Source organism: Chaetomium fimeti (genome assembly GCF_033439085.1).
Source record: "Chaetomium fimeti strain CBS 168.71 chromosome Unknown B0H64scaffold_3, whole genome shotgun sequence".
In the NCBI taxonomy this organism is placed as follows: Eukaryota; Fungi; Ascomycota; class Sordariomycetes; order Sordariales; family Chaetomiaceae; genus Chaetomium; species Chaetomium fimeti.
Window position 1 is genome coordinate 3,104,558 of NW_026944331.1, and position 23,561 is coordinate 3,128,118.

The following is a 23,561-nucleotide window of genomic DNA, read 5'->3' on the forward strand; positions in this document are numbered from 1 at the left end:
GTTTGGGGAAAGGGGTTGGGGTTCCTGTCTGGCCAAAGGTGGGGCAAGTGGTGAGGTGGAAAAGGGGGGTGGATTCTGTGAGTTGTGAGGGTAAGAGCGGTATGACACTGTTGGGTTATCCAGTATTGGTTATCTAGGACCTGTTAGGATTATGAATACCTTCTGGAGATGCACGCATGAAGTGGACTCTTTCCAAAACATATCTACCACCACCACACGGGATAGATGCACCCCGAAGACGGACAAAATTTGTTAGTTTGGTTTCTATCCATCACCGACACCATACCTTTTGTAACTCCTTGATCTTCAGGCGCCATGCTAAACCAGATAGCCAGACCCAAATATCATACATAAACAAAAAATGTCACACCCTTCCCGAACGCCACCCCATTCACATTCACCCCCTCCCTCCTCACCTCGGATGAGGGAACTTATCCTCCAACTGCATCCTCACCCCAACATTCATACTAATCAGCTCCTGCACCAGCAGCTTCGCCGCGTACGGCATCGTCATCTGGGTCACCTGGCTCGTGCTCGCACACGTCTGGCAGAAGCCCTTGTAGCCCAGCAGGCCGCAGCGCTCGCAGATATCGACCTGGGTGCCGTCGGAGCTGATCATGAGGCGCTCGAGCAGCAGCTGCGAGGCGCCGTACGCGATCAGACAATCTCTCTCCATCTCGCCCAGCCGCAGGCCGCCGTCTCGCGACCGGCCCTCGGTCGGCTGCCGCGTCAGGATCGCGCGCGGCCCGCGCGACCGCGAGTGCATCTTGTCCTGCACCATGTGCTTCAGGCGCTGGTAGTAGATGGGCCCGTTGAACAGGTACGCCTCGTGCGGCTCGCCGGTGATGCCCGAGGTGAAGTAGTCTTTGCCTTCCCAGGAGAAGCCGTGCTCGACCAGGACCTTGCCCATCTCCTCGACGGGATGCGAGCGGAACGCGTCGCCGAAGCCGTAGTCGCGCTCGCCGGCAACGACAGACGCCTTGCCGGTGAGGCACTCGAAAAGCTTGCCGACCGTCATGCGGGACGGGAAACCGTGGGGGTTCATGATGATGTCCGGCACGAGGCCCGAGTCGGAAAAGGGCATGTCTTCCTGGTCGACGATGATGCCGACGACACCCTTCTGGCCGTGGCGGGAGGAGAACTTGTCGCCGAGCTCCGGCCGGCGGGTTTGGCGAGTTTGGACTTTGACGATGCTCGTGTTCTTTTCCGTATTGGAGATCATCACCTTGTCGATGTACGCCGGGTCGGGGATGCGGTAGTTGATCGCGGCTGGCCGGAAGTCGTCGGATCCGCGGTCGCTACCGATCCCGGTCGACGTCTGGTCAATCGGCGTTTCCTTCATGATCATGGTCTCGCCGGAGTGCACCCGGTAGCCCACGACAGCAAGCCCGTCCTTGTCCAGACAGGCGTGCTTGGCGATGGTACTGCCGCCCTCATCCTTCTGGACACCTCCCAGCCTGTCTTTTCGCCCGTTCGGGTACTGTTGCAGCTCGGCCGTGTACTTGCGGAACACCTGGCAGCGCCCAAAGCCCCGGTCGCACGACGCCTTGTTTAACACGAGAGCGTCTTCGATATCGTAGCCCGAGTACGACATGACGACGACCGTGGCGTTCTGCCCAGCCGGGAGCTTGTCGTAATGAATGAGCTGGATAGTTTTCGTGATAACCATAGGCCGTTGTGGGTAGACGAGCGTGTAGAGAAGGGTATCGATGCGGTTGAATTGGTTGTATGCAATGGCTCCGATGGCTTGCTTACCCATAGCACATTGGTAGGTGTTACGCGGAGACTGGTTGTGATGGGGGAAGGGGATCAGTCCGGCGACCGCTCCGAGGATCGTAAAGGGCTCAATCTCCATGTGAGTTGTCGACTGGTTGACGTCGTCTTCTCTGATGGCAATCAATGCGTCATTCTCCTCGTTGACGTCCAGGTATTCTATGATGCTGCCTTTAAGAAAGTCGTCGAATGTTGACTTCCCAAACTGTAATAGTCTCAAGTGCTCCTTTTTTAGTTTCGGCTTCCCGTCCTTCACGATGATATAGGGCCGGCAGATGCGCCCTTCATCTGTGGCGATATGGATTGCCGAGAAATGCTCGTTGATGTGAATTCCGATAAACGGAGAGATGTGGCCGCGGCGACGCGTCGTCTTGAACCGCGATGCGAACTCTTTCGGATTTTTGGTAATAGCGAAGGGCGTGCCGTTGACGTGGATCATATAGGAGCCCGGCTTGTGCATTTCGGTTCCGGTGTACATTCGAATGGGCTCCACGCCGGGAATGAGACCAAAGATCCAGTTCTTGACAGGCTCCTCCTCGGCGTTGGTGGTGATATGCGTCATGAGCGCCAGATTCTTGACCAAACCGCAGGCTTCGCCTTCAGGAGTGTCGGACGGGCAAAGCATACCCCACTGCGACGGCTGGAGGGCTCTAGGGCCGCTCACCTTCCTCGTTTTCTCGAACTGACTGCTGATACGAGTCATCATACCCAGGGCCGCGATGTAACTCAACCGGCTCAGGACGTGTGTGACTCCCGCGCGGTTCATATTGAACCGCTTCACGTTCCAATTCCCACTCTGGATGGCCCGATTCAAACCCTGCGTGATGTATTGACCCTGACTGCTGATGGGGCCTACAGGGTCGTAGGCGGAGGTCCGGTTAGGCTTTTTGAAGAAGTATTCCATGTTTCCTTTCAAACCGCCGACGAACATCTTGAACATATCTTCAAAGAGCAGGGAGAGTAGCTGCCCGGCCAGTTCCAACCGCTTGTTGCCCACAAAGTCGCGGTCGTCGACGAGCTTGGGATTGTGCGCCGCCATCAGGATACGCCGGACCATCATGGCGATATATATTGATTTCGGGTAGAAGTCGAGGTCTTCGATTGTGACATGGGCAATGATGATGTTTGTCAGCGCATCTAACCCTTCCTCGACAGGGCTCCGGCGCGGCGCGGCCATTGATCGCCCCTTCTTAGGTCCTCCCATCTTGACTCTGGAGCCCACGTACTCCAGAGCTTGTTGTTGCGTGAACACGCCGGCCTTGGTAGCCTCGTCGAAGTTGATGAGGAAGTCGTCCTGGTATCGCGCATCTCCCCCCGCCACAACCTCCATGATTTCGTAGTCGGAGAGGCCACCGAGGGCTTTGAGAACGATGATGATGGGGATTGGCTCGACGAGGACGTTGTGGTTGAGGACGATGCGATCTTTCTTGAGAATGACGTAGGTCTTGGACTTGCGCTCGTGTGTTGAACTTGTGACGGACGCTGAGACGCCGCCTGTCTTCTCGTCGGCTTCGACGATGACACGGTTCTTGCTGAGCTGTTCCTGAATGAGGATGACTTTTTCGGTTCCGTTGATGATGAAGTAGCCGCCGGGATCTAGGGGACATTCATTCATAATCTCCATCTGGGCGTTGTTGGCACCGCTGAGACAGCATTTTGCGCTCTTGAGCATGACGGGTATTCGGCAGAGCGGGATATCTTTCCGAACAATCCTCTTCCGATCGCGCGAGTATGTAATGTCGACAACGACGGGGGCGGCGTATGTCATGTCCCGGAGTCGGCACTCCATGGGCGTGACCTCATCACGGGCTTTGAAATCGCTGTAGTCATTGCGGGTCGGGGTGCCGACGCGGATGTCGGTAAACTCGAGCCAGAAGTCCTTCTCTTGGTCGCTGCGGATGGAGCGGTTTGCCTTGACAATATCCTTGATCTCCTGCTCGACAAAGAAATTGTATGAGTCGATGTGCTGCTTGACGAGACCTACGATCTGAAGTTAGCAACGCGCACCCGGCAAAATTCCGCGAATGCCGTCAACCTCCCCAACGGCCTCAATCCCGCGTTGACTCACCTTTGACTTTGAGGAATGCCGGCAATAACTGGTATTTGTCTTCCTTGGTGGATATTGGATCTGTTAAACTCTTGCCGTTGTAGAAGGGCTCTAGCAGCGCCTCGAAGCCGTCGTCGATCGCACCCATCTTGGCTGTTCGGTTGTGCTGTGCAAGGCGGCGGCCGGAGCTGCAACTGACGCGGGCCAAACAATTATTTTTTGCCCCGCGACGGCGCCGTCCTTATCGCGATAAGCCCCGACCATGCCGCCCGGTTGGGGACAACAGGTGACCCACATCGCAACATCAGTCCATGCTGGGAACTGGAGCCAAAGCTCAAACGTTCATCAACATCAGTGTGACGAAGACACAGTAACATAGGTGGAAGTTGGTCATTTTCTTAGTTTTCCGTTGAGGCGGGCAAGTTTCTGGATCTCGGGGCGAAAAAGTTCCTGTCCTATATTCATCATCGCAGGGAAGTACATACATGCATTTTAGGGGCGACATTAGACGAGTTCTAATTTCATATGCTTTCTGACCCGGAGTTTCTCTACTTTGAACTCAGCATTGCATTGCCCGGCCTACGTGCAGGCAATGGGCGCGGGCTTGAAGCGGATCGTTTGGTCTAAGATGTCCGAAAAGAGAAGGCAGCTCTGAGCCTCTCAACGATTACCCCGCCTTGAATCAACCCCTCATCCCGCGTTCTCGTTCCGAAGCACGAATGAACCGCAATTGAATCATCCGCCCGCTTTTGTTTCATACCAAATATGGACTCGGCGATGGTAGCGGTTCGTTATTGGGGTATGCGGGTGCGTGGGTACCTCTGTACTCAATTGGGGCTCTTAAGCGGGGCATCATGTCAGAGGGCCCGCGAGTCCAGTGTGATCTCTCCTCAAGTCAACCTGTCGAGTTTCCGATACTTGATCAATGAATACAAGGCACCCACTGTCCATCCATCTCAGAAGAACGCCGAGGCAGTGGGTTTGCGGCCTTGAAATTGGGCTCACCGACTTTTACGCTCCTGCTCCGGGTTGCGAGGTTCTGCCTGTCACCGAGTGTGGGGTTGGAAAATGAGGCTGACTCTTGGGTAAGGTAACCCCTCCACGACAACTCACGCAGCTGCATAATTTACATCTCTCTGACGAACCAATGCGCCGTCGGAATGGCCGTGCCTCGCCATTGGCAGGCCTTGATTGTTGAGCTCTCATTAGGCCGCGACTCCCGTCTCGAGTCATGGAAGTTGGCGACGGCCCCCAGGTCCCTCGGAAAAGGACTTGTGGAATCAACCGCCAATAACCTCGGAGTCGCACCAAGATCGACGGGGTCGGCTGTGATACCCTCCCGTGCCTCCTTGCGTCTCGTCGGGCAGAGGTGGGGCTATCGAAACCTGTCGCAAAACCAGCTCTTCGCATTGGCCCTGCGTCTTTCGTGGGAAGCGCGCTTGCCCTTCTCAATTGGCCCCTCCCCGAATTCGGGGATGTGTCGACACAACAGAGGATTCTTCTGCGCGGATGTTGAGAAAAGGGGGCTGGGTGTTCGACATGTGTGGACAGGGATGGGAGCTCCACAGGAGGACCCCTGGTTGCAACGTTCAAAGAGGGGTTGCGGCCCGTTGGCGGCGGGGGGAAGCGAGGGTGACGAGCAAAGAAGATCTCATCTGCTGATCTACTTGGTGATTCTGGAACTAGGAGCGTGGACGGGGTGACGGGGGACGCACCGGCTTCTCGAGATCGTCTTGTGGTCGACGACCGGCTTCCGAAAACACCAGGACAGGAACTCAGCAAGTCGGGCCGTGTCCACGCCGATCCGGAGGCGTCTGCTGTCTATGTTTGATAGTCAGATTCCCGTCGATTCGGTTTCGTAGCGAGCGCTGCGTGAAGTCGCGAACCCGGTTAAATGCACCACCGAGCTCCTTCGGCACGGGGAGCCACCGTTACTGGGCCTTCGGGTTTGGGTCTGTTGAGGTCTGTCTTCAATGTTTTCCAATGCTTCTACATAACTGACGAGCGGGCAGCATCCCGCGATGTTGCCACCTTGCCGTTGCATCAAATCGCGAATTCAGTGGGGTGGCCATGACACCTTGTTGAAGGATGCGGAACCCAATGTCAGATGTGCCGGCAAGCGGCGGAACCAGAGAGACCCCGACTGTCAGCGCCTTGGAGGTGGAGCCTCTCCCTTTTCCACTGGGTGACTGGCTTCAACTTCCGAGCACATGGACCCCTCCTCTGACCGACTCGCCTTGTTAGTATGTACATCATTCTTGCTTCAGAACGATGCTTTCGCCTGCTGGCCAAGATTTTAGCTGATCTCCGCACATCGGAGGGTGGAGAAAGAGAGGAGGAAGCGTTTCCCTCATTGACGATATTGTCGAACCCAGCCCAGTACAGCCCGGCCCGGCCCCTATCTGGACGTCCAAATTCGGTACTGTGCATCTTGCTGCCGCCAGCGGCAAACCATCAAGACCGCCAGTCACAACGCAACATCCGACATAAATTACCATGCAGGCGCATGGGCCGGGTCCGAACCTGGGGAACACCTGCCTGTCTTATACCCGCCAGCTGGTCGAAGGTGTGAGGTGAGACGGTGGGGGGCGGGCTGCAACCCACGAGTCGGTGTCACAGTTGTCTGGAGCCGGCCTTGACTGCTGCTGGTACCGTCCTGTCGTGCTGCCACCCATTCCATTGTTCCTGCGCTCGTACACCGCTGTTTTCCCGGGTAACCTGTTTGTGTATATATCAGGGCGGCGAAACCACCCCGTCAGCATGCAGCAGTTGGAAGGCCATGAATCGCTGTTTCTCATATGGATGGCGAGAAGGGCTGGATCCTTTGAGGAAGAGGTGCATACCTAAAGTACCTCTGTCAATTGACATGCCGAGCGAGCACCCCCGCGTTACCTACTGTGTACTAAGTCAGTGTGCATGAAGGGAAGGGAACCTCCGGTTAGTGTGCCGGGCCTGCATGTCGTTCCTCTGATCAGCGTGGGCGACATCGCCTCTTTTATAGCTGGAGGCGAATGCACGCACGAAATGGTCCAACACCCCGGTAGGGCAGAAAATCCGGGGTTGGCGGGCTTGGGCAGCAAGCAAGCAGCCGCCGTCTTTGACCATGTAACCCTCGCCATCCCGTCTCGCCTGCGAATTGGATTCGACTGATGACTGCTCTTCTCATCCGTGACCTATCGTGCTATCCCGCAGCAGTCCCCTTTAGGCCTCCCACTTTTCCCTTTTTTCCTCTTTTTGCCTACGAGCCGCTGGAGGCGGGGGGGGCGCGTGTCGAGTGTCGAGGCTCTCATCATCGGAGTCCAATCCCGACCGGACTCGCATGCCGGACCACCTATCCATGTCCAGCGTTTCCATGTTGATTTTGAGTGCGCAAGCCCGCCCAGCAGCTGGTCGCACAGGGGCAGCAGGCACGGACAGGGCGAAGACCCACGGCGCCTGGTAACCCAATCGAGAGGGTGGGGGGATGGATGATGGACCGGATGTTTTAGCGCACACGAGCTTGGGCCCCCCCAACCTGACCTAACCCCGAGTAGAGTGGTCGGGGCCAGTAACTTTCAGGTTCTGCGTTGCCAGTGGTCCGTCCGTCCAGCGCCTGCAGGCAGGCTGTTCCATAAACCGAACCTCCACCCAAAGCACGCGGCGCTTTCGAACTGCCCTCCTCCATCCCACGCTCTTTTGTACTACTGCTTCGACCCCCTTTACTGTTGCGCCTGGTCTCCAGGACGTAGCGTGTGCCAACAGACTTTGTTTCTCTAGGTCAGTGCATGTCTCCTTTGCGCTCTGCTTGCAACCGCGCTTGCAGAGCTTTTCGAACTCGAGTCCGTCGCGAAAAGAGTGAGGCGTGAAACGTGAAGCGGGAGCCGCAAGAGGGGGGCACGGCTAGCCGATGATGGTTGGGGGCGCCAGGGCGATTCGGCACAGCAACCACCGGCAATACGGAGAGAGCTTCGAGGAGGATGGACAATCGAGGGACTCCGAGTTCTTCGTAGTTCTTCCTGTCCATGCCTCGCCTTGCCTGCTCCCCTCCGCCCCCCGGTTCCCTTTGGTCAGCCGCTGCGACAAGCAGAGGGGGCGTGCCCGCAATTCGCCTCGAGCGTCGGACTCCTCCACGGTCAAAGTCAGACTGCTGACCGCAAATCCTTTCCAGACTTATAGAGAAGATATACCGCCGTCCAATTCGCGCTCCCCGTGTACGAAGATTGCTGTGTAATAGCAGAGGGCAGCCGGCATGGACGACTTTTTCCGAAATCAGCAGACTCCCCGCGCCGACCCCCAAGTGACCGGCAGCGGCGCTTTCGTGTCGCCGCCGCGCAACAACGGGCCTCTGCTCCCGCGCCGGTTCACTACTGACTCCGGTCGTGTACCAACATTGTCATCAATTACCACTATTCCGCGCGCCGCCCCCGAACCGCAAGACTTCGGTTCGACCACGGTACGTTCTTTGGGAATCCGGGATTGATGTGGCTGGGGACATGGGCGCCTGCTGTTGCTGCTGTTGTTGCTGCTGCTGCCGCTGCTGCTGCTTCCGCTCTTGTTGCTGCCAACCGCAGATTCATGACACTGGGCTGACAATGGTTGCGGTAGGCTATGCACAAAGTTCAATTGGTATGTGCCTTCGTCGACTCCACGGCGCCTAGGCTGGTTTTCCGCTGGGGCGTCTGGAGGCCGCTACTGAGGCGCGGCGGGATTGTCTTGCCTCGGAGAGGCTGCCGTAGCCGCGAGCTATGAGCGGATCCCTTTAAAAGAATAGTTAGCTAACTCTGGCCGCAGCTAGAAAAGAAAAGGTTGGATTACGAGCGGCTTCGGGAGCATAGGCGGCGCTTCGAGGCCGAGATCCACAAGCTGGACGCCCAGCAGCGGCTTGAGGAGAGGGAGCTTCACAAGATGCAAGAGGACTTGGCCACTCGGTACGGGGGGCATCAGTCAGAGCCGACAACGCCCCCGGAGTACCGTGAAACTAGCGGCTTCCCTTCGATTTTCTCCAGGCCGAATCGCTATTCCACCTCGAGTCTCGCGTCTCCGCCAGGCATCTTCAACAACCGACCAGGTCGGTCCGGCTCGCTCCTCACGTCGCCGCTTTCCGGCACTCTGCCGTCCCGGTTCCCCTTTGACGACGCCCCGTCCCACTCGGTGCCGAGCTCGAGGAGGAACAGCGACGAGGATGAGAAAGAGGAGGCTGTTCGCCAGGACCCCACAAGCCATCGTTCAACCAATGCGTAAGTGGCCCTGTTTCCTGTTGTTGTTCGCAAATCGTGGAAAGTCGCTCCGGTCCGCTCGGCTGGCTTGAGACCCCATCAAGCCCTTTCCTCCCCGAGATCCCCCAGATGTTGTTTTGGATCCACGGTCCATTTCATCCCAACAACCCCTTTGAAACGGGTTGACCTGCACAATAAGGCGGGCGGACCAGCAACCTCTATTCATAACAATCCCTCCCCTGCTTTCCTATTCTTGTTACTCACCACCCCATCAACGGCCCATTCACCCACCATTTAGCGGCGGGTAGGAAAAGAGCTTCGCGCAGTTTCCCGCTCTGTCTCCGCTGAAGGGTGACAATCCCAGCCGTGCCCACTTCCTTAGCCTTCTTTAAGAGCTTTCAATAACTATTTATACCTAATCCCTTTTCTCCATCTTCACCCCATCCCCATCCTCTACCTTCAACCTTCTCTTTCACACACACACTTTCTTCTTCCACAACGCCTGCAGCCGCCAGCATTTCGATCAAGTGATACTGTTGAGCGCGTTGGGGTCGGTCTTCCAACACCAGCCACTGACGCCCCCATCGTCTTTGGCTTTACACACACAACAGTAATATTTTCTCGCGGCAAGGCGGACCATCGAGGCGAACTCGGTCACTGACAAAACATTATTTACAGACTAAACCGATATTCCATGCCCGTGACTCGGTCCCGGACCTACTTGGCCGACATTGGCCTCGAGGACAGCAACAACACGACTGGTTTCCTGTTCGGAGACGAGGACTCGGCCCCCCCAGAGGCCAGGACGACTCCCACGACCCAGGTTGGGAATAACGACTCGTTCCCATCCTTATTCCGGCAACAGGCATATCCAAACATGGTGAGTTTGGCATCCTCCTTTGGTTTGGTTGCAGTTCAGCGGTCGGTTTGACACTCCCATTCGCCCTTGCTTTTCCTTTCCATCCTTAAAAGTTGCCTGTTTCTGCTATTTTTTTGCAAGTTTCAGAAACCCGGATTTGCATCACAATTTCTGTTCTAGCAAATTGGCGCTGCAGTTCAACTTTTTAGTCCCATATCATCTCTTGGAAACAATGGTTGCACCACGACCCAGCCCTTCCCATTCACCACTTCACTTCCAACTCCAATTATTATTTCTCCCCCGGCTCCATTCATCATCGGGCATCTGCGACTTGCGTTGCTGTATCTGCTTTTCCACACCGGTTTTGCTCTTCGCTTTTAACAGCAGAATCGCATATTCTACACCTTCGCTTCCCCTGCCCAAAATCTCCATTGTCAACAGCCCACCGCATCTCAATTTTTGTATTTGGTCGGCCTGTTAACATTTTGCTTTTCACAAGTCTTCTGCTTCTTCTTCCGCTGCCCCCAACCTCACCCTCTCCCAGACCTCTGGGCAAGAACATCGTCCTTCAAACGGCTGGAACAGCATTAACAAGCATCGTTACCAGCAGAATATGACCACCATGGGCTCCAACCAGCACAGCGGTGGTGCGTCGCTCGGTTCGCCGTCCGAGGCCAGTACTATGGGGAACAGCCGCCCGGCCAATGTACGGCACTCGATTGACGGCATGAAGCTCTTCCCGGAAGCCACGACTGCAGCGCTGGATGCACCGGTCACCTCGGTCGTCTCATCGCCTACCGCCCACATCATGACTTCCCCTCCGAAGCTGCACCAGTCATATTCGGCCAACGACGTGCCGACTGTCAAGCCCAACGGCACTACTGGTCTGGGTGTCAACGCGAACAACCACGCCCAGCAACATTTCCACAACCACAATGCCAGCATTGGCCGCATCCCCGCTGGTGTTATGGCCGGTCGTCATAACCGCGAGCTCTCCTCGGATGCCTCTGCGGCTAATGGCCGCGAGTCTTCCAACTACCCGTCCATCACGTCGACCCTGCAAGCTAGCGCGGCGCCATTCGGGCCTACCCCCGCTCAGCAGCAGCACTCTTCCTCTGCTGCGCCGCCGGCCGTGTCCGCACCCGCTCCCGGGATGCCGTATCAGTACTTCCCCACAAACACCGGCTACAATGCCATGAGCGGCCCGCCCACTGCTGGCTACAACTCCCTCCCGATGCTCATGCAGAACATGTCGGTTGGCAACGGCAATCCCCCGGCCATGTATTCGCAACAGAACTTCACCGGCTACAACCCGCTTTACAATCAGGCGCCGGCTCCTCGCCCGCACCAGGACAGCCAGGCTCGCGTCATCCAGAGCCGCCGCCAGATGGACAGTGAAGGTGAGTTCCAGCCCATACCTCGCGCTGCCTATCCCCGTATTCCAAAGCCCTAACGATCTTCCAATAGCCATGGCTCGGTTCAACAATCTGCCTCTTGAACAGGTTGGCGGCACCATCTACTCCCTCTGCAAGGACCAGCACGGTTGCCGCTACCTGCAGAAGCAGCTGGAGAACCGCATCCCCGACCAGATTCACATGATCTGGCTCGAGACCAACCAACACGTGGTGGAGCTGATGACCGACCCCTTTGGCAACTACCTCTGCCAGAAGTTGCTTGAGTACTGCAACGATGACGAGCGCACTGTCCTGATCCAGAACTCCACGACAAACATGGTAACGATCGCCCTGAACCAGCATGGTACTCGAGCCCTCCAGAAGATGATCGAGCATGTGACCACGCAGGTTCAAATCAACCTGATCGTTGAGGCCCTCCGAAACCAAGTTGTCGAACTCATCCAGGATCTCAACGGCAACCACGTCATCCAAAAGTGCCTGAACAAGCTCAGCGCTGCCGATGCCTCCTTCATCTTCGACGCTGTTGGCAAGCACTGCGTCGAAGTTGGCACTCACCGCCATGGCTGCTGCGTCCTCCAGCGCTGCATTGACCATGCCGATGGTGCCCAGAAGATCTGGCTCATTGAGCGTATCACCGACCACGCCGTCACCCTAGTGCAAGATCCCTTCGGCAACTACGTGGTCCAGTACATCATTGACCTCAACGAGTCTACCTTCACGGAGCCCCTCGTTAAGCAGTTCCAGGGCCGCATTGGCCTGCTCTCCAAGCACAAGTTCAGCTCCAACGTCGTCGAGAAGTGCTTGCGCTGCGCTGGCGAATCGTCTCGGGACCTGATCGTTTCGGAACTCTTGAACCCCGGCGAGATTGACCGCTTGCTTCGCGACTCGTTCGGCAACTACGTGATCCAGACCGCCCTCGACTATGCGACTCCCATGTCCAAGCACCAGCTCATCGAGGCTATTCGCCCTATCCTCCCCAGCATTCGCGCGACTCCCTATGGTCGCCGCATCCAGGCCAAGATTCAGACCCACGATACCCGCACAGGCCCGAACAACACCGGCCAAGTACTGCCGACCGACCCGGCTGGCGGTCAAATCTCAATCCGCCCGGCTCATAACCGTGCCATGCCCAATGGCGCCTCAATTCTCGCGACCGGGGCCTACGCCAACGGCGTGAATGGGGCCCACGGCGCCGGCATGAACGGCGGCCACGGAGCGGGCGCCATGTATCCGAGCAGCGCGGTTATCGCCGTCCCTGCTCCGCAGAGCCAGGCCCCCCTACAGCCGCCGCGTGCACAGCAGTTCCCGCCTCAATACAACGGCCCCATGGGGAACGCTGAGAACGGTGAAGCCCAGTGGGTCTAACCATTGCGCTCGCCGCCCCATGCTCGCCACCCCCGCGGAGTGCCGAGCCTTGGGCTTGATCATCCGCGTTCTTTCCGTCCTCTTCCCTTCCCCCTTGCTACATTAGCTACGAAAGGCATCATCGCAATGCTATGACCGTCACGACCTTTTCCTCATCCCACTGTTTCCACTAGCAACGATTGGCACGGCATTTCGGGTTTTCTCACGATGCAACACGGTATTCATTGGGCGACGGCAAAAAATCACCATCGAGCATAAGCACCTCCTCGGGAGTCATGGTCCCGTCTCGGGGAGGCCTGCTTTGTTGTACACTACCCGCTCGATAGGTGTGAGGCAGTCGCGACGGCATAGAGGGTCTGGAGCGTATTCTTCTCCTCCCCAGTATTTCCCTTCGTCATTTCGGTCTTCGGTTTTTCTTTTTTTCTTTTCGGTCTCTTCGATTTCAGACCTCGATCCTCCCGGATAACTTTATCCCAATCTCAGCCAAATCTCTGCATCTCTCCACGCCATTTGCATCAACAATCATCTCGACAAGATATTGCAAACCGGCCGGTTTTCGGGATACAGGGCCTGTTAGCTGCTTTGGCCAGAGACTCGGGCTGTATTTTGCGCTCTGCGCGCCGTCCTCGCAACGGCAACGCATCGTCTTGGTTCATTTCTCAGCGGTCGGCCAGGAACTGAGGCCCCTCGGTTATCGCCCCATTCATATCACCCATACCACTGCTCGTCAGCCGTCAAGTAGCGCCTTCTTCGGCCACTGCGGACGAATCCCAAGTTCCCTGAGGATTTGCAAAGGCAACGTTCGGGTTTGGGTCGTCCTGGATGTCTCGGGTAGATTCGACTGCCCCACTCCCGCAACCGCTTTTTGGGCGTTTACGGTTTCTTTTTCGTGCTCACATTTGGTCTCGGCGTTTCTCTTCTACACTATCTATCTATGCTGCCCCACTAGACGTCGGTCTGTGGCAGCACCGGACTTCGGTGGATTTTCTATTTTGGTTTCTTCTGCTGCGGTCTCGGCCTCGCGCCCGAGCGGTTTCTCGATCTCCGTTCCTGGGTCCGGTATTGGGAATCAACTCTTGTGGGGTCGGCAGACCTCGCGCAGTTGTGATTCTCATGGAGAACGCAATGGGGGTGGTCATGGATCGGTGATGCTGCTGCGCCGTGCCGTTCAGCAGCAGCTTGGCTCCGGCTGGCTGGCTTCGCGCTGGCCTCGCCTGCCTTGGTTTGCCTGTATTTAGAGGAGAGGATGCAAACAAAAAGCCGCATTTCTATATTTGTCCTTGCCGTGACTGCTGTGATGTGTTTTTTTCTGGCTGTTTTTGGTATTTCTGAACGGACCGGGCGGCATGTGTAACTGCTCTACTCAAACGACATCGGGATATGTTGTGAAGAAGATCTCTGTCCACTGCCCATCCTGCCAGCGCCGTCGCCATTTACCAAGCTGAACAGCCACCCCATCGTTTCACGCAACAAACCCTAACAAAAAAGAGAAATTGCCAAAACCAGACCACCCGACTTATCCACCGCATTGTTGTTTGTGGCGCTTTAAAATGCCGTCCCTTCCAACCAGCATAACCATACCCTTGCTTGCATCCAGCTTTCCGTCAAGCCTCGACGTGGCCCTCCATAGCTACCGAGAGGAGCTGAATAGTTAGTTGCCCCTCAACCTGCGTGTCTCTCTCTGTTTCTCTCTCTCCCCCTATTTCTCTCGCCCCCTCTCTCTCAACCGTCGGAACCGTGGTAGGCGCTTGACAACGATGGCCCGAGTCTTTGGCAGCCGACGGGATACGCACCGCATCAGGGCCACGGCGGCGATGTGCGTGGGCAATGTGGAAAAGAGGGGGGGGGGGCTGTGCGGGCAAGGTAACCATTTACTGCATATCAGGAATGGTTGGTATTAGAAACGGCCAAGACGGAACAAATACGCCATGGGCATGTTCTGTTGGTTGCCTTTAAAGAACCAAGAGGACAGGCGGGAAAGCATGAGACACAAGGACCATCAGAGGGGAACAGAAATGGAGAAAAAGATCCTTTCAAAACCCAACTCCAAACCGGGGAATCACAATGCCATTCATAAACGCAGAGGTTGCGGACAATTATCGTAAAGCACCACGCAGGGCACCTGTCCATTCCTTTTTTGCTCAGCTAAGCCGAATTCACCATCCCAATGCTCCCAAATACCAGCACGACGCTGCTTGGCCTCGCCGCAATTGCCAGGCGAGCCAGCCTGCCCGATGAGCCGCCCCACTGCACGAAACAGCAGAAAAGCCACAGCCAGGATACCGCCCCAGATGTAATATCCGTCACGGTCGTCTGTGGCGAGACGTTTACCGGTAACGCCACAGGGAGAGGGTGTTGTGACGCTTCCAGGTCTTTCTCCGGCCGGCGCGGGTCTTGTTGTAGCGATGGCCCTTGTTGAGACCGCGCGACTTCTTGCCGGTGGCGGTGAGACCGCGGGACTCGCGGTGCTTGTGGACCGGGTTGACGATCCAGTTGATGCGCGGGTCGCGGCGGATGGCCTTGTGCTGGGGGTCGACCAAGATGACCTCGTAGTACTTGTAGGTAGAGTCCTGGTTGATCCAGTACGAGTTCAGGACGCGGAGGTTGGCGCAGCGGCGGCCGACACGCTCCTCGGCGGTCGACTTGAGCGAGCGCTGGTACTTCAGCTGGTTGATACCCTGGTTGGTGGGCTTGCCTGTGCGTTGAAGGATCGGGTCAGCCGTCCGTTCTATTGTTCCACTTGCAATTGCGCCGCATTGCGATAGATGGGTAGTTCTTACCGTAAGTGGCGCCCTTGGGGGCAGGGCGCTTGCGGCCACCACGGCGGACACGCACGCGGTAGATGACATAGCCCTGCTTGGCCTTGTAGCCGAGGCGGCGAGCCTTGTCGGGGCGGCTGGGCCTCGAAGCGCGGTGGATGACGTTCAACTGGCGGAGCTATATTGATGCACTCTCAGCAAATGTTCAACGAGTGTATAGCAAGAACGGCGCGAGCTGGTGGTTCGGTTGACGAGGATTTCGGTTGGAAACAATCGAGTCCGTCGTCGAGGAACCACCGCAAGCGACCGTCCACAATCTCGAGGGTGCGTTAACTAACCTCCCAGCAGCGAACCCGGAGAAGGAAGCAGACGACATCGCTCTGCTTCTTCTTGGAAAGCTCCTCGAGGTACTTAAGGGCACCCATTTTGCCTGTCCAATTTCGTCGGTTAGTACCTCGTCGCAAGCGGGTCGGACAAGGAAATCGAGGCTGCGTGAAGCAAACGGCTGCGAACAATGCCGTCGTGAATATGAAAATCGGGATATACGCACCGGCCTGGAATTCCTGGTGTTAGTAGGGTTGAAGGAAGCCGCCTCGTTCGTGAGAATCGGGAGAACAAAATTTCGGGAAGTTCTGCAATTGTGGAAAGCGAAAGCCCTAACCGAAGGGCTGAGCGGCTAAGCCCGTTCTGGATTAGCGGTGGTCCGAGCTCACGTTCGACGACGACGAGTCTTGGCGGAACTTGGGTAACTCGACAGTTTGCTCTCGAGGTGTGCCAATGGTTTGCATTCTCGGAAAGCAATCGCCAACCGAGTTACACAGTACTTGATATTTCGGTTATTTGTGCATTACCCGTCGGGATTTGACATATATGAAGCCACTATCCTTAAGCACCTAAATTTCCCTAAGCAACGTTCCTCTCACCGTGACTTTCGCAAGTGATCTAAAAGTCGAGCACCAACTTCGAGGTCCACATCCTCGCCGAAGTCTCTCACCAACCAAGAAAACTCAAGCCGCCCACACCCAACTCATCATATTTAGGTTGAAGGCAACGTCCTCACAACACCTGCCAGCGCAACCATCTGCCTCCTTGCCGCAACCCCCCAGCTCTCGTCCCCCTTCAGCAATCCCCACCCCTTCCTCTTCCACTCGAACAACCCCTTTGCCAAGTTCTCCGCCTCACTCGAACCTTCCCTATCCTCACCACTACTCTCCCCATCATCATCCCCCTCGCCATCACAAACCTGCTCACTATGCGGCGTGATCCACCCCTCAACAACCTTCTCCCCAAATACCTTCCCATATCCCAGCAGCTTCCGCATGCCCTCCTCGTCCTGCTCCCACACCTCGCGCGGCGAAACAAGCTCCTGCGTGCGCGAATCCCTCTCAGCCGTCCGGTGACAGTCAAGTATCGCGCGGCTGAGGCGTAGCAGGTGCTGGGTCTGCTCGAAGAGGGGGTTGTCTTTTGTGGAGAGCGTCGTCTGGGCGGCGGTCTGCAGCGTGGCGTAGATATCTGCGAGGTTGCCGTTGCCGGCGTCCGGGGGCTTGGCTCTGGGCGTGTGCTGGTTGATTAGATATGGGGAAAGGCAAGAAGGGGTGGGAGATGTGTGTGAGAAAGGCGGGTTTTTGTGAGGGTATGTACGCACAAGTTCTGCTTGAGCCTCGACAACGTTGCTTGGGTTTGTGCTCGCCCTTGAGCGACTTGCTCTTTGAAACCCTGGATGAACTCTTTGGACTTTTTATTCTGGCCCATCAGGTGCTGCTCTATCGTTGCTGGCCCTGAGGAACTTCTTGTTGTGTAGGTCAGCGGGATGCCAAGGGTGGTCGGCAGAATGGTTGACACCTACCCCCCGTAATTACCAAGGCCATCGCCGCCATCGTCTTGTTTCGCAGTGCGCGAAGATGCTCCACGAGATCTTTTTGAGGGTCTCGCGGAAAGCGCATCACTTTCATCTCCGTCAGTGGCCGGCGAAGTCTTGGACGTACGGCTCGACCGTCTTCGAGACGCTGGCTGCCCGGTCGGGGACGCGGTGGCGTCTTTGGCTTTGCGCTTCGGCGGCATGGTAGGGCTATGGGTACTAAGCACTCTTGACGTAAGGATGGGATGTGAGGACGGAATTTGAATCCCTAGCGAAGGGACGACCAGGTGTCCAACAAAAAAGTTGGATGTACAGCACAAGACCCGAGAATGGAATTCGAACCTCGCACCGGCCTTCCACTGAAGACGGGAATTTTCATTAGTACCTAATGGAGAGATTAATGGGCAGGTGATGCCTTCCCGGAGTCCAAGATTGAATGGCCAAGCTGTTCATTGCTCCTGCCAAAATCCATTATAATTGACACCCTACGACACTCGGGGAAAGTGCCACTCGACGTAATCGATACGAATATCGTGGCCTCCATGGTGCCAATAAGAAGATGAACATGAGATCACAACTACAACCCTGAATGCTGCCCAGGGCTCTCGGCTACATTTTTACAAGTGGTTGACTACCTTACTGTACATCTGGGTAAATAAACAACACATTGAACCATCCGACACAACCTGGCCGTACAGGCTCGAGGGGAAGTGAGGTAAAACAGCCCGACAGCCAACATAGTCTTGATTGTATGCTCTCTAGAGGTATCCCATCCCTAACCAAACCGAACTCGAAGCTGTCCCCGTTTTGTAGCCCGTCCCTCGAAAATTGCACAATGCCCGCTGCGGAAAAAAAAAGCCCTGAGCCTTCTCTCTCTGTGCCTCTGTCTATGGTGGAAATAGTCTTTCAGTTCATCAAAGGAAACAAATGGGCGATTGTGCCGCTGAGAGAAGAGAAGAACAAGAAAGTGATGAGGGAAAAAAAAAAAGAAAAAGGAACGCGCTCCGTCTTCAACCTGACTGAATCTTTGGAGTATTAAAGTTGGAAGAAAAAAAAAGAGAAAGAAAAGGGTGCAAAGCCGGAATAGTAAAGCCATCTTGAACCCATATCAAGAGACACTGAAAAGAAGAAAAGTAACAATATCTGTAGTGGAACTCTCTTTAGCCCACACTCTCCAAGGCAAGCGTAGGCGAAAGTCGCTTTGCTCGCAACAACCCGTCTGGTGGTATCGGCATGTCCCGTAATCTCGTCAAAAAGAGGTCGTCCGTTATATGTATATCTTTTGTGCATTGGTCTTCTTTTCTGTATCGCGTTTCCAGGATAAGAGAGTTGGATGAAGTTGGAGAGGTCGAGGTTGAAACGACAAGGAAGAAGGGTAGGATGCGTCAGATGTGCGAATGCCGGCCGTCCATTTTCTACCGGGAGTTCAGTGACAGACCTTGGAATGACCCAAGCATGTCTGCATGTGCCCCAAGAGAAGGTATGGTTTGATCATGTTGGGCATTGGCGGCAGATTGTGGGCTCGGGTAGCGTGCACGCCCAACAAAATCTCCTGTCTGCGAAAAGGTGCCGGTAAAGGAATCGGGCCCTTGACCCATACCCGGGGGGTAAGGCATCGCCCCTGCTCTACCCGTATTGGCAAAGGCGCCGTAGGGGTGATATGGGTAGTTGGTGGCTGGGTAACTCGATCCGGGGGCCACCGCGCGGTCGGCGTTGAATGGTGCCGCGAACGATGACTGGAGGCCGGCGCCTCCCTGGCTGGACCCGGAGTAAGCAGACTGCGGCTCTTGCTGCGGCTCCTGGCGGCGTGCCGGTGCTGTCGATCGGTCTACCACCGCGCCAGGCCCGACGCCGCTGGGCGCCTGAAGCCCTATGGTAGGGCTGGCAAACGACGCCGGGTTTATGGCCGACATCCAGATGCGTGTCTTGTAGATCTTGAAAAGGTCGGTGACAAGGGAGTTGAAGTTGATGTACGTGTCGGCGAAGTAGTAGAAGGTCAGCTTTTTCCAATCCCTGCTAGAAGTTAGCACAGCTTAACCAGTCGGGGGCGGCAGGACAAGACTCACATTTGAAACTCGGCGTCGAGGATCTCCATGTTGAGGCCGTGTTCCTTGACCTTTTGCTGGCATACCCGCTTCGCCTTGGCCTCGTTGCCCTCCTTCTCTCGCAAAGCAATGACCTCGTGCATTTGGGCAAGGCGCTTGATCAACTTGGGCTTGAGTTCGCCAGAACCGGGTTCCTGGATATGGTGGTGCTGGCTTGGCGGGCCCATGCCGCCGACCGCGCTCCCCTGGAGACCGTTGGCCGCTGCCATGAGTCCAGCGCCAGCGCCCTCGTGCGCCGCGGCAGCATTCTGCGAGTACATCATGAGCCATCTGTACTGCTCCTCGGCGTAGTGTTCTTTGAGTTCCTTCGCAGTCTGCCAGTCCACGTTATCCCGTGAAACCGTGCCCAGGTCGGTACCCCGGTCAGCCTCCACAATCACCAGGTCGCCCGGTTTGACTGTTAGCCCAGTACCCTCCTGGATATAGAAGACATCGGCCCTTTGGCATTTGAAGACCACGATGTGTAGCGACTGATTGTGCCGCGGCTGGGCCATGCCGTACATGCTGCGATGGGGCGAAGTGGGTCGGTGGGAATAAGACCCGGGAACCCCCGCGTAGGGAGAGGGGAGGTGGCTGCCGTACGCAGCTTGGGAGAGTCCTTGCTGGGCACTGCCGAGGCCAGCGGCGCCAGTAAAGTAGGGCGACACTAAGATTATCGTTAGGAGGTTGGTTAAGTCACTGTTCATCAGAAGATCCGTACCTTGGTTGTTGACGGCGTAGCTGTGGTTTTCGGGGTACGCAGCCGAGAAATCATGGGCAAGGGCAAGATCTTGGGCCGCCGCTTCGTGCGCTTGGGCAGCGTCTCCTCCCATGGAGCTGATCGAACCTTGTCGAGTGGGAACATCTGCGAACGAGTGCCGTCGGCTTTGGGGGAGATCCCCCAGGCCGCCAAATCCGGGTGAGCTCTGCCAGAACGCCTTCTTGACATTTTCCAGCTTGCGGTTTTCAACCATGTAGGGGCTCTTATAAGGACCGACGCCATACTCGCTCATCCTCCGCTGAAGACCCATCCGGGTCGCCGCATCAGAACCGTCGTTCAGTTCGTCGTGCTCGTCGACCGCGTAGTCGGATTCTTCCGGCACCGTCTCCTGCATATAACTCGAGTTCAGGCCAAAAGCGCTCGCTGTCGAGGCCCTCGGACGAAGCCGCGCATGGTATTGCTGCTGTTGGCGCAGCATCTGGTTTTCCCGCGTCAACATCTCGATCGTCTTCGCCGCGTCTTGATGCTGGCTTCCCTGCATGGAACCGCTGCTGTCGTCGTCATCGTCCTCGTTCACTTTTCCCAACATGTTGCCGTCATTCGACATCTCGCTGAGCATACTTGGCCTGGAAGGCCGGTGCTGGAGGCCGGGGTGCCCCATGGTTCGACGGGTGCCCATGACTGGCGGCGGAGCCATACTCGTGGCGACGGCCTCGGGTTCAAGTTGTCCCACGGAGTAGGACTGAGAGCGATATGTCTTCGGGGTCGGGTGCAACGGAATTGCGAATGGGATCTGTGAACTGGGAGGGTCTCTCGGCGCGGGCGAAGTTTGTGTCACACCGACGTCACCACCAAAAAACGAGCTGTTGGAGCCTCCAGGCGCAACGATGGAGGTGGGCGAGGGTAGAACCTCCGTCAGACGTGAAGGGAGTTCCTTTCTCTCGTTATTCCAGATGCCAGTTCCCCACGAGAAAGAGGCGCCGCCCGGGTGAGGCCGTCCAAGAACTCCGCCGCTGGCCGGGTGAGAACCCCAAGCCGCGACTCCCGTCTCGCCGGACGGGGTACCTGGGTGGGAGCTTGTTGGAGACATCGAGTTACCGGCGAAGGACCCCTTCCTCTGGGCCTGGCGGGGTAGAGGTTGCTGGGACGTATCGTTCAGCCAAGATGACCGGCGAACCGGCTGCGGGGGCTGGACCGGGGGAGGAAGAACATCCTGACGGTGGTTCTCGGGTTCGTCGTCCGAGCTTGCCAGAGCTTCCGAGTCGGGTGTGGACCTCCGATTCAGTTTCTCCAACAGCAAAGCGTGACTACTCGGCGGGCCGGCTGAGAAATTGCCTTGGCCTGGCTTCGTCGAAGCCCCAGGCTTGGTCGTATTGGAACTCATTGTGTGTGCTGAGGAAACGAGGATGCGCCCTGAATGCGAATGGTGAGAGGTGTGAGATAGGTGTGGGAGCGCACTAATGAACAAAGACCGTAGTGCGAGAGGATAGCCAACTAGTAGACGCAGGTTAGCGGGGGTCGATAGGGTGGTGCGTGGTTGCGGTTGCGGTTGCGGTTGAAATATAAAGGGGCAACGATGAGATGACGGAACGGGGTCTTGCTTCTCTAGCGAGCGGAAAATCGGGATGGTGTATGGTTCGGAATCAGGAACATGAGATGGAAGTACAGCACTCACAAGAAGAGAAGTTTGGATTATGTCTGGAGCGACGGGGTATTTCCGTCTAAACGTCTAATTCCCTTTTCCAATGTACTCGGAACCGTTGCAAAAAAGGGAGCGTCAAGAAGAGACTCGCGACAAGGAGCTTGAGGACCAGACGTGCACGGTACTGTCGCGCGCTTCTAAGAAATCGATGCGGCGACTTTGACCGACGCGTAAGTGCGGTTCGAGAGGGTGGTTGAAAGAAGAAGGTTGAGAACGGTTCGGCTCGTGATCTGCTCGATTGACGAGCGAGAGGGAATTCGATCACGGGACAGCCGAGCTGTCACGGAAAGCGATCAGGCAATTGATGTACGGAAGGTTGCGGTCGGTTATGGCGTGCGCCGTCTCGGTGGAAGAATGCGCAGCGCTAATCGCGATCTCCCATTGCAGGCGCGAGGCGCTCAACCGACGTGCGGGAAGACAAATCGTAGATCGCAGATCGCGTGTTGCGGGCGGAACGGTTTGTGCGTCCTAGATGATCAGTTTTGGCAGTTTGTGCAATGGTTTCGCTAAGCGTCGCTAAACCTGCAGTATTATAGAAAAGAATGAGAAGGGCGGCCGCGTGGTGGCGGAGAGAGAGGGGTGGGAGGGTAAAAGTGAAGATATGGGCGTCGAGATTCCGGGACGGAGGCGCGAGGTCAGCGTTCTCGTGCACCTGGGAGTGGTCCCCCGTCGAGGTGTGAGCGGGGAAAGCTGGGGGAGGCGCGCAGCTCGATGAGTGGTCGGGACCCCAGTCGAGTCAGTCAGACTAACCGAAGGCAGACCAGGCCGCTCGATACGTTGACGCCGTGGCAATGCGAAGAATAAGGCTTGACATCGAGCACCCCAGTTATCTCACGAGGAATAGGTGTTTATGGATGTCAATGGATTCGAGATGGAATGCAGAAGAGAAAAGAGAACAATATTGTAATTGTAATGATCGGGTAGAAGGCGGCCTCGTGCACGTCGCCGTCTTTTTGTCAATTCAGGTGACCCGCCGAATCGTTCAGTGGGGACTGAGACAAAGACACCGGTGGGTCTGAACACATTCGAATGAAGCGTTCGGGAACGGACGTCGGGGGCGAAAGGAGACCTGAGGGGGGTGGAGAAGTAGAATCTCGAAGACTCCAGCACATCAGATGGTGTTGCTGTTGCGCCGTGTTCAATGGGACAAGCTCTCGAGGCACTCCCTGCGCTGCACATTTTCGAGGCAGTGGGGTGTGATGGAAGCATCCATTGCAGCTTCGCTCTGGGTCGCTTCCAAGCCCAAGGAAGTGTTAGTGCAGTACCTGCACTGTCCAGGCCTCGACCACAGCATCCCAAGAGCCAACGATCCGGAAACGTCACCCGGCGACAGCTAACAAGACACTACACAGTAAGCGTCACCGATATTGATAAATGCAAGGAGAATGACGCCTCGAGTGTCATGAGAGGTAAAGAGTCCTCTGTTTTACAAGTTTTCAAGAAATTGGTAGAAAGGTATCTGCTCGCTGGGTAAAGGCATATCTGTCTTGCGGAAGAACCTACCTCAGACATTGAATAAAATGCCCATCCTACAAGCAAGAAAACAAACGCATAACTTGCCAAGGTATAGAATCTATGGTATGATAGAAGGTAGAGGCAAATTGGGAAGATCGGCGAGCGGAGTCTGCCGGAGATATGTCCCGTCGCCGTCGTGATTCGGGTTGGACTCTTCGACCAACTTCGCGTGTTTCCATATACCGAGTATGATTCCGCAACGTTTTGTAGCCGTCACGGTTTCGAAGTTATAGCCTACTTGTACCGTCCTCCCTAAAAACTCGCTGTA

At 56.3% G+C, this 23,561-nt stretch overlaps 6 protein-coding genes across 6 annotated transcripts; 1 reads left to right on the plus strand and 5 right to left on the minus strand.

Annotated features, from left to right (window-relative positions):
• Positions 1-33: 33 nt before the first annotated feature.
• On the minus strand, positions 34-3,989 carry B0H64DRAFT_357619 (uncharacterized protein). Its single transcript, XM_062801623.1, has 2 exons — positions 3,842-3,989; positions 34-3,753 (listed from the first exon to the last, which is right to left on the minus strand). The coding sequence occupies exons 1-2, from the start codon at positions 3,966-3,968 to the stop codon at positions 413-415; spliced, it is 3,468 nt and encodes a 1,155-aa protein (XP_062661121.1). The 5' UTR covers positions 3,969-3,989; the 3' UTR covers positions 34-412.
• A 4,059-nt stretch (positions 3,990-8,048) lies between these two features.
• Positions 8,049-12,654, plus strand: B0H64DRAFT_319504 (armadillo-type protein; the record flags this gene model as incomplete). Its single annotated transcript, XM_062800432.1, has 6 exons — positions 8,049-8,252; positions 8,405-8,425; positions 8,591-9,036; positions 9,694-9,895; positions 10,374-11,274; positions 11,342-12,654. The coding sequence occupies 6 exons, from the start codon at positions 8,049-8,051 to the stop codon at positions 12,652-12,654; spliced, it is 3,087 nt and encodes a 1,028-aa protein (XP_062661122.1).
• Positions 12,655-14,981: 2,327 nt separating this feature from the next.
• B0H64DRAFT_416608 (60S ribosomal protein L15) lies at positions 14,982-15,838 on the minus strand (the record flags this gene model as incomplete). Its single annotated transcript, XM_062805177.1, has 3 exons — positions 14,982-15,349; positions 15,435-15,591; positions 15,752-15,838. The coding sequence occupies 3 exons, from the start codon at positions 15,836-15,838 to the stop codon at positions 14,982-14,984; spliced, it is 612 nt and encodes a 203-aa protein (XP_062661123.1).
• Positions 15,839-16,193: 355 nt separating this feature from the next.
• Positions 16,194-17,723, minus strand: B0H64DRAFT_392575 (uncharacterized protein). Its single transcript, XM_062803565.1, has 3 exons — positions 17,260-17,723; positions 17,059-17,202; positions 16,194-16,963 (listed from the first exon to the last, which is right to left on the minus strand). Exons 1-3 carry the CDS (start codon positions 17,472-17,474, stop codon positions 16,450-16,452), a joined length of 873 nt encoding a protein of 290 aa, XP_062661124.1. The 5' UTR covers positions 17,475-17,723; the 3' UTR covers positions 16,194-16,449.
• An 803-nt stretch (positions 17,724-18,526) lies between these two features.
• B0H64DRAFT_128050 (uncharacterized protein) lies at positions 18,527-21,861 on the minus strand. Its single transcript, XM_062798076.1, has 4 exons — positions 21,752-21,861; positions 20,077-21,570; positions 19,338-20,022; positions 18,527-19,284 (listed from the first exon to the last, which is right to left on the minus strand). Exons 2-4 carry the CDS (start codon positions 21,458-21,460, stop codon positions 18,687-18,689), a joined length of 2,667 nt encoding a protein of 888 aa, XP_062661125.1. The 5' UTR covers positions 21,461-21,570; positions 21,752-21,861; the 3' UTR covers positions 18,527-18,686.
• A 110-nt stretch (positions 21,862-21,971) lies between these two features.
• B0H64DRAFT_128081 (uncharacterized protein) lies at positions 21,972-22,699 on the minus strand. The gene is made up of 2 exons (XM_062798077.1): positions 22,529-22,699; positions 21,972-22,468 (listed from the first exon to the last, which is right to left on the minus strand). The coding sequence occupies exons 1-2, from the start codon at positions 22,590-22,592 to the stop codon at positions 22,143-22,145; spliced, it is 390 nt and encodes a 129-aa protein (XP_062661126.1). The 5' UTR covers positions 22,593-22,699; the 3' UTR covers positions 21,972-22,142.
• Positions 22,700-23,561: the final 862 nt, after the last annotated feature.